Source organism: Rhopilema esculentum, chromosome 14 (assembly GCF_057945365.1).
Source record: "Rhopilema esculentum isolate cy_ngs chromosome 14, ASM5794536v1, whole genome shotgun sequence".
Taxonomy (NCBI): domain Eukaryota; kingdom Metazoa; phylum Cnidaria; class Scyphozoa; order Rhizostomeae; family Rhizostomatidae; genus Rhopilema; species Rhopilema esculentum.
Genome location: NC_142828.1, coordinates 9,237,294 through 9,247,326, shown reverse-complemented (window position 1 = coordinate 9,247,326; position 10,033 = coordinate 9,237,294). Strand labels below are relative to the sequence as shown.

Genomic DNA, 10,033 nt, shown 5'->3' with positions numbered 1-10,033 from the left:
AACGTATTACCAAAATCTTAAGTGACAAACCCTTACAGGTTGCTTTATATTCAATCCTATAGGCAGGGACCGCGCACCACTCTAAAAGTAGAGGGGCTAAAATGGGTGTGACCGAAAAAAAATTGAGGCCACGCCTTCTTGAACGCCGGAAAATGCCTCTTTTAGAAAATAATTGCTTATTTCTATTGAATTTTTATAAACAGTCTGGCTCAGAGAAGATATCAATAACCATGAAAATAGATAGAATTAGCTCGAGGGTAAAAAAAACCATGCTAACCAAGTACAAAATATATCATATCATTAAACAAGATGAAACACCTAGAAAAGGAACAAAAATGGTTCTCGGTCAATGAAAACTGCTACTACATAGAAGTAAACTATCCAAAGTTGCTTTAGAAAAAACCTTCAAAAAGATATTCTAGCCTATCATTGCAAAAATGTGGGTGGGCTATAGCCCCTGCTAGCCCAATGGCTGCGCGGTGCCTGCCTATAGGGGTACCGAATTCGTGAAGACATAAGAGCTTGATTGAGCACCCGTTCGGACTTTGGCTTTATCCCCCAGACATTTTTTTCAAACGAAACTTTATGTCAGGAAAAGCCAAACTAAAGCGGTATATGTCCTAAGTTAATGCAAGGGTGGAGTCAAAAGAGCTTTTAAAGAGTCTCTACTCTATATCTAATGCATGGAAGTTTATAAACAGAGTATAATTAAAGTTATTAGTGTGAATATAAGTATAAGATTCGGAAAGATCTCAAAAAGAAGGGGTTGGTCTCGAAGTTGTGCTTCCTGTAGAATTCAAAATTTGGGTGAAAAGTGCAAATACCTTGAACGAATGAAAGAAATAGTACAGTTGAGTTAAAAAGGCAGAGGTGCAATCCTTTGAAACCAGCGACGAAGCACAGTTAGAACAGTAGCGTAGCCAGGGTGGTAAGATTTAGGGGAGAAGGGGTTGGGCAAAGGCGAGTTGAGGAGGAATTATTCAGCAAGTCAACCAAAGAGTTTTTTGCCATTGAGGGTGGCGTCCGCCTCTCGCCGCGCTACTGAGTTAGAACTATTTTCATTTAACGAGGGTGAAAAGGAAAGTTAATTCAAGAACCGATGATGATGATGATGATGATGATGATGATGATGATGATGATGATGATGATGATGATGGTGATGGTGATGATGATGATGATGATGATGATGATGATGATGATGATGATGATGATGATGATGATGATGATGATGATGATGATGATGATGATGATGATGATGTTGATGATGATGATGATGATGATGATGATGATGATGATGATGATGATGATGATGATGATGATGATGATGATGATGATGATGATGATGATGATGATGATGATGATGATGATGATGATGATGATGATGATGATGATGATGATGATGATGATGATGATGATGATGATGATGATGATGATGATGATGACGATGATAATGATGATGATGATGATGATGATGATGAAGATAATTATAAAGATTATATAAATGAGGAAAAGACGTAAATTACATGGAATAGATCAAAAGAATACATAAATTTGATTCTTGACCTCGTGTTTGACATAAGTTTTTCAATGCGAATTCTCAAATATCTTAAATGCAAACAAATTCGTCGTGATAAAATTTCGTCTCATTTTGAATTTAGTCGAAGAAATTTTGTCAAAATATTTGTCCAAAATTTTGTAACGACGAAATTATTTGTAGTTAATGTATGCAATGCAACCTTCAATCCTATCCAAATTTAGCTACTACTCTTTAAGTATCGATGTTCTCTGATACATTAGTAAAACGCGTAAAACGATTACTTCCCAATGACACTTTCAAAAAGCAATCAAGCAAGCCTCGCATTCCAAAGAAAATTTTACTTCCTGAATTCCAAATTGAAGAAAAATGTCTACTTTTCTGATTAAAGGATTACGGATTTCTACTTTTCCTATATATACAGAGTGATTTTGTTTGTATTAGTGCCTTGTTTTCATGTCAGCGTATTTTGAAAATTTCTGGAACAAAGGTAATTGGTTTCAAGGAGCTGTTAGCCATTCGAACAATCCTTTTTAAATATCTGATAAACAACTGTAAACAGGTTAAAAGAATGGGTGTAAAAAGCTAAAAGAACACGATTTGTGCTTATCCGTCCTCTCATCTAATTGCAATTAGTTTGTATTATTCATAATCAGCAGCTCTCGTAAATAGGAGAGTGTTATGTCGTACAGTTGTGTGATGAACATAATCAAGAAATGAATAAAGACGTCAGCATTTGTCGTAATTAAAAATAAGTTTTTAGCAATGAAGATGCCTCGCTTTAATGGCAGGTGGTTAAGAGGCTGAACAGTTTCAAAACAAAGCAAAAGAAGTGCTGGTAGATGCTTAAATGCACGTTTTGCGCGAGAATATCTGATTGTTCAAAAGCGAAAAATAGCCAGTATGATTAAGGCATTTTTGACACCTGATTGTTCATCCGAGAACTTGTTGCTAAGGAAGTCAATTGTCTTGTGGTAATCACGGGACGAGGTGACTGCTTGCCCTGCCCGGCACATTCCGAATTTATCATTTGACTTTGACGCAGCTACGGAACGGAAGAGGGTTTGTTTACAAACAACAGGATGGCAAATGTACTCATTCTGACCTTGGCCTTTTCCGCTGTAGTCTTTTCAGTTCCTTTGTCACCAAGAAAAGTAGTAAAAAACATTAAGCATGTACACACAGTCCCAACTTATTTCAGAAGGCAAGACAATGATGGCCAGTTAATAAGCAGACAGTCACCACAATATGGGGTGGAGATAAGCCAACCTATCGTCGAAGAGATTTCGAAGTATGACAAGAAGAAGGCTGTTTTGAAAGCAAAGCCTTTGATCATCAAAAATGGAGATGAAGTTGCAGTTTCTTGGTACGGAGTTTCGAACGCAAATGTCAACGACTGGATCGCCTTAGTATGCCCCCATACAGAGAAAATTGAGAGGCAACTTGATCATTTTTTTGTCAATGAGACTGATACCTGGGAACAGGGGTCTGGCAGTCACACAGTTCGTGTTTTCAACACGAGAAATGACTGCCAGTTCCGTTATTTCAGGAACAGAAAAGGTTCTACCTTGGTTGCACGAAGTAACAAGATTGGCTTTGAATTTGGTGGAGATGCCCCTTTGCAAGGAAGGCTGGCTGTAACGGGAAAGTCTACTGAAATGAGAGTTATGTGGACTGCTGCTAAATGTAGGTTTCACTTATGAAAAATCTTGCCTAAACAGCATGCTAGTTAGGCAAGATAAAAGAATAAGATTTTCTGTAGAAGTTTAATTTAGCTACATGCATATTCTTGGTACCAGAGGCTTCCGGGGGTGCTGGTGAAATATATAGCCTATGAAGTTACAGTTACATAACTTCTTTACACTTTCATGCTAAATGATGGTGCGAAAAAGCAATATGAGGACAGGTACACTAAAGAATTGTTTACAGACTTTGATCAACAAATTTAATTAGTTAAAATAAATCACAATATAAATTCATCAATTAAGGTCATGCACAACTGTCCTTTTGTGGTTTTTAAAAACGTTTTAACATGTATGAAAGGTTGATGTTGACATTGGAACAACATTAAGAATACCTGAGCCTCAAATTATAAAACAATTACGAACATTAAGTCTCACCATAAACTACTTGGTTCATATACAGAAAAGTATATGCCAACAATTTCATGGTATTAGATAAGGCTGCAACTGTCAAATGTTTTATTTAAAGAAAAGGAAAACATTTAACACCTTCACTCATGTGAAATTCACCCTTTAATGTTTCACTGATTATTTTTATCAGGACAGGGACGATCAGCCATTATGGTTTTTCTTGGGCTTCCCATCAAATTTGTGTGCTACCTTGACTTCCTTCAGAAACGCAATTGATAAAAATACCATTTTCTACAAGCTCTTGTTAGCTATTGCCACAATCCCTTCAAAATCTAAGGGGTGTAACGAAAGATGAAAACTAATGTTTGTTATGATAAAAGGGGTCATTAACTCTTGAATTTCAATGTCCCTGCTTCCAGTATGGTTTGCTTATTTCAAGATTTTGTGTGTGTATAGTTTTGTTGCTAATAGGTTTATTGGCATGTACATAGCAATGCCACTTGTTTAAGGTGCTTGGTGTAACTAGCCCAAAAATTAATGCTGGATTGAGATAGAGCTACCCGAATAGACCCTGAAATGCAATTAAAATTTGGCCTTTGTTTCTTGGCTTTTGAATTTTATATGGTTCATTTATCAGCTGAGAGCCATGTGGTTAGGTATGGAACATCTCCAAAGAAGCTTGATATGAAAGCAAGTGGTAAATCATGGACATACAAAGCAAGTGATATGTGTGGGCCTGGTGCCAATTCAACTGGTTTCCGGGACCCTGGATACATGTATGATGTCCTGTTGGCAGATCTGAAGCCAATGACCAGATATTTTTATTCTTATGGAACAGAGGGAGTGAGTATCCAGTTTTGAAGACATTGCTACTTATATGTTATCCTGCCTCTTAGGGAGTTGCAGATTCCTCTTAGCATCTGCTCAAAAATCTATTTCTCTCACTGAAATCAAGGTTTTCTTTGTTTGTATTTTTATTCATTTTTACAAATAGCTCAACTTAAAGTAACTAGGAGAGCCATCTACTGCTCCTCTGTTAAAATTCTTAGGACAAGGCCTGCTTTTGCTCTTTTTGTTTACTGAGACTTTGATGATTTCTTCCCATATTTTCATTAAATGTTTTATCCTGTGGCAAGTTCAGACGAAAGCTAATACATTTCAGGAGTATGTAAAAATGGGTCAACTTGCTAACTTTGTTACTTTAATTGTTTCTTTAAATTATCAGTAAGTCTGAAATGCAGCCTGCTTGATTTTTGTGATAGTCCATCGACCAAAATTCACTGTGTTGTCCAAGGGGGGTGGTGATCAAGTTGTGAGGGGGGGGGGGTTACAAATGTTGTCACAAGATAAATGATGAAAGAAGCAAAAATTGGTTGCTGGTGTGAAAAGATACAACCTTTATGAGCTGGATAAGCAAGATACTAGATAACAAAATGGATGTTGTAACTGCCTAGATAGAGATGATTTCCAACAGCTGCATGTTTATACTGATAATTTTCTCTGAAATCAGCATCTCTGAAATCTTCAAAATGTTTCATAGTTTTTAATAAACCAGACTGTGTTTCACACATAATACCAAGACAGGGGCATTGTGGCTATTCTTTGTCAATAAATTCTTTGGTGAAAAAACCCCTCATTTATTTGTAAACTCAAGTTCAAATTTATGAGCTAGAGTCCTGGAGATCAACTTAAATAAAAAGGGCCCCGTGGAACTTTAAGGAATGAAGGTCAAACAGATGATCCTCTAGAATGAGGTTTGGGCAGCTCGATGGAAGGGTTTTTTCGGTAATCTTTGGAGGCTTATTAATTACACAGTGTTAATATTTTTTTGGGCCTGTACGAGAAGGTGCTTATAAAAGCAGAAGCGATTACCAAATTACCAACAGAGGAAAAGGCAAATATAGCTATACCGTCAACTCCAAAGACCCCCCCCCCCCCCCTCCGCCATTAAACTGACCAAGTCTCATACATTTGGCATATGCTTCAAGCATTCGAGAAGGTTGAAAATATCGAGACTATGATAGAAACAATTATTTATACATGGATAGAACTAATTATTTGGACATGGATAAACTTGACAGGTATGTGAATGGGACATATTGTTGTAAGTTATGCTGCTTGGATATGCTGCTTGAGAAAATGTTGTCATAATCAGGGGCGTCAGGAGGGGGTTAGGAGGGGCAAAAGTGTCCAGTGCCCGTGCTCCGATGAGACCCATAAAAATGTAGCAACATCTATTCACAATGCAAAAAGCTACTATTTCAGCTACTTATATAGAATCAATGCCTGTAAGTATATCGCAGAGAAATGTCCACATGTTAAATGTTTTTGAACATTCTTGTAAAAATCCTTAAAAGATTTTTGAACAATTGTAACTAAAAAGGGCGTTTCCCTAGTTCTCTGTGTGACCACAGGGAAATTTTGAGAGGGGGTCCAGTTTTGTGAATCGACCCTGAGCCCGAGCTGGCTCTCGATTGCCCAGGTCATAATCAGACAAGGGATATAAAATGAAGAGAAAGTTTACTACTTTACAAAAAACCTTTCCTAAATACAAATAACTTTTAATTCCTCTTATGTTTAATAAAAAATAAGACTTTTGAAAGACGTCTAAAGTAATATCCAGTTAAGTAAAGATGTTTTAGTTTCAGTTGTGCTTTTCTTATAATGCTTCTTTCCATTGCAGGCAATGAGCCCAGTGCTCAACTTTTCAACTCCGATACCAAGTGGGTCAGATAAACCATTCAAGTTCATTGTTTATGGTGACATGGGTGTTTCCACGTTTCCTAGGGCTGAAAGAACCGCCCAGCTTATGCTGCATGAGTACCATGACAACAATGCCCAGTTCATCTTTCATAATGGCGACATATCATATGCTGAAGGACAGGTATGCTCAATCAATACAATTATCAATCTGCTCATATTTTATTGTTTCCTTTCTAATATCTAGTTCTAGACACTGGCTTCCAATTCTCGTATATTCATATCTTGCAAAGTCTTTTAATGATTCATGCAGTGGTTGCCATCTTTATCTTATTGCATCCTGGCAATTTTATGAAGAAGGGAGGTGTCAAGATTTGTATTTCACGTTGGTGTTAATTCTATCACTTATTTCACACGTAAGCACATTTTTCGAACTGAAAAGACGTCACTGAGTAATAAGCTCTTTCTTGTAACATATCACTTGTTAGCACTTCAGATAATGCATGTGAATATGGCAGACGGGTCTCCTGCCACAAAATATTTGAGTCAGCGGTGACCTTGACTCTCTGACGTTGAATGAAGATGCAAAAGAATCTTTATGCAACGGACACCCGTTGGGCCTGAGGCGTTGTCCGTTGTTGGGAGGCATCTGCTATCTAGCAGCCACTTGCACAGTACTTTAATCACCGGGAAGGAATTTTACAAGAGGATTTTTACACGCTCTTCGGCGGTATCAATCGATAGGGGTTTTCACCTTAGGAATGGGGTAAACAAAAACAAGTTAATGCTTATGAGCAGTATATTTCATGAAATCCGGACACAACCCAAATGTAACCGAGCTCCCAATTTGGCCCCTTCATTCACTGCAAATAGCATTATTCTTAAATGTGGTGCTTTTGTCTAAAACACGAACCAGTAACTATTTGGTTAATATGTCTCACATTGATTTCAAAATAACTGATAGCAAACTGCATTAAATTTCCGTCAAGATTGAGTGTTACTTTGCACTGTTGAAATCCTAATAAAATTTGTCTGGTGCCCCCTTGTGACCAGTGGCGGAGCTGGACTCTACTGATGGCAGTGCCCATTGTCCACTGCGCAGTTAAAAAGCGCCTCCGCATTAGCATATTAAATCCATAGAGAAAGGATAATATGGAGTTAATTAAATCCTTTTAAAATACAACTGCTTGATATGAAATTGGACTGGGGCATTTACAAACATTGTTCAAATAACTCATATAACAAACAAACACCCATAAACGTCCGCAGGAATTTACAACTAGGCCCATTTATGTTACAGGGTGCAGCTAGTCTTGCCTTTAGAAACGGGCGCGACCTCGTCATTATATGTACTCCACCAGCCTTCAGCCAATCAAATGCTGTTTCACGTAACAGAAATATTATGATTATGATTACGAGGTCGTGCCCATTTCGGAGGATATGACTAGCATTGTCTTTCTCTTTTGTTGGGAACGACCAAATACAGGCTGTCCAATCGAAGCTTCTATTGTTGGGCACGACCAAATCACAAGGTACCAGATTTTGGGCACGACCAATATGAAAGCCTATAGATTTCTACTCCGCTCTGGAAATACCAACATAAAACCCTATGATTTCTACTCCGCTCTAGAAATTTCTGGCTTCGACAACCTCTGGTTTCGCCACTGCTTGTGACACCAAACAAAGGGAGAAGGCCATTAGAAATTCCTTTTACAGTTGTTTAATTGAAATGTTTCGATATCCATAAACATCCCCTTTTATCCACAGGCATACATTTGGGAGCAATGGCATGCAGAAATCGAGTCATACTCTACCTTGATGCCTTACATGGTTAGCATCGGTAATCATGAGCAAGATCATACAAGTGGTGGGGAAAAGGACCCCAGCGGTGCCCCAGGTCAAGGATTCCACCCCTACTGGGGTAATTTCGGTGATGATTCAGGAGGAGAATGTGGTGTACCAATGTATAATAGGTTCCACATGCCTGACAACGGCAACCACGTTTGGTGGTATAGTTTCGACTATGGTATGGTTCACATGATTGTAATTAGCAGTGAGCATGACTATCAGCCGGGAACAAGGCAGTATGAATGGCTGGAAAAGGACCTGAAAAGTGTGAACCGTACCAAGACACCATGGGTCATGATTGGCGCTCACCGTGCAATGTATTCAAGTCAGAAAATCTCATCGGATCTCAGAACATCATTTGGTATGCAGATGGCGTTTGAAGACCTTCTTTACAAGTATCATGTCGACATCGCGTACTGGGCCCATTACCATAGCTACGAACGTACTTGCAAGGTTTACCGCCACGAATGCAGAGATGACGGTGTCCTTCATTTGATTGTTGGCTCCGCAGGTGCTGGTGTCGATACGGAGGACTACTATGGCATGCCATGGTCTGTGTATCATGAGAATGACTACGGATATGGTCGTGTCACAGTGGCTAATTCCACTTCACTTATGTTTGAGTGGATACGTAATAAAGACAACGTTGTCAGAGATCACGTGTGGCTGCATAAATGAAGTGAATTCTTGAAAATGCTTAAAGGCACCTTGACGATATTTATGCAGATTTCAAAATAATGCCTACAATAGCGATATCTTAATGTTTTTAAACTTCGCGCTGCTTTTAAAATTGAACAAGTAGACGATTCTTAGTGATCTTATTTAATTACAAAGAGAGACATTCTACGAGACCACAAGACACTTTTCTTACCTTGCGAGATTTGGACCTCCGCTTTTTCGTTTGATTTATATACAAATGAAAACGAATGGGTCATATAATATGTGTATTTTGTTTCTGTGTTTCTGTTTCCTCTCTAGCAAATAACGGTAGTACCAAGAACCGTCCAAGATTGACCAATACTGGATATAAACATTTGCAAAAGCATCCTTATAAAGAATTGCCACGCAAAGCAAAATAATAACACGTGTCACAAGATGCCGAATGATAGCAAAAAATTATGCAGAAATTTATTCTGATAGAAATGATATTGAATAAAAGAAAGCTGTATTTGATTGGTTTGTTGGTTTTTGACCAATCAGCAACCGCTATTCCTTCGCATAGTTCAAGAGCCAGAGAAAGAAAACTCTTTAACACAAATTGCTACCACAGTTTTGCTGTAAAACATCACTTGTAGATATAGACACAACAAAAAGAGGGCTAAATATGTCCAGTCATTTTTTCCTTGTCGTCACTTAATGATTTGGTGCAATGTCGACTCTCAGGGAAATGGTGAACTATGCACGTTACAGACTTTGGTGGCTATATTCACTTTCAAGTACCGTTTTCTGCTTGTAATTATTCTGTACGGGCTTCATAGCTGCACGAAAATCAATGATTGGTTTGATAGAATTTTATACAAATACAGTATATTGGTGTAAGGCAATTGAGAGAGATTTTGACTTGAAAATTCAAATATTTACTTTCATTTTTTTCAAAAGGCCAGTTAAAATTTGTGTTCTTGTGGGGACGTATGCATACTACACTGAGAGGAACCCTTCTATCTGGTTGTCTGTTTTGCTTAGGAAATTTTTAAGTGATAATAACTAATGAAAATAACTAAAGATAAAGTCTCCAGTGTTTACCTCTTGCATAATGTACGAAATTTGCAAGAGAAAATTTAACAATCATAGCAAAAGATTCTGAAAAAAGCTCTACTGTTTTGCAAAAAAGTGTGTGGGGGGATTGCCCCATTGCCCC

General features: G+C 38.0%; 1 protein-coding gene across 1 annotated transcript; it reads left to right on the top strand.

Annotated features, from left to right (window-relative positions):
- Positions 1 to 2,358: 2,358 nt before the first annotated feature.
- Positions 2,359 to 9,114, top strand: LOC135696116 (uncharacterized). Its single transcript, XM_065215397.2, has 4 exons — positions 2,359 to 3,220; positions 4,265 to 4,470; positions 6,311 to 6,511; positions 8,095 to 9,114. The coding sequence occupies exons 1-4, from the start codon at positions 2,617 to 2,619 to the stop codon at positions 8,851 to 8,853; spliced, it is 1,770 nt and encodes a 589-aa protein (XP_065071469.2). The 5' UTR covers positions 2,359 to 2,616; the 3' UTR covers positions 8,854 to 9,114.
- The last annotated feature ends 919 nt before the right edge of the window (positions 9,115 to 10,033 follow it).

Coding starts and splice junctions, on each gene's coding strand:
- LOC135696116 (XM_065215397.2), top strand. CDS start 2,617: ATGGCAAATGTACTCATTCTGACCTTGGCCTTTTCCGCTGTAGTCTTT. Junction 3,221..4,264: donor TATGTGGACTGCTGCTAAAT/GTAGGTTTCACT, acceptor TTCATTTATCAG/CTGAGAGCCATGTGGTTAGG. Junction 6,512..8,094: donor TATCATATGCTGAAGGACAG/GTATGCTCAATC, acceptor TTTTATCCACAG/GCATACATTTGGGAGCAATG.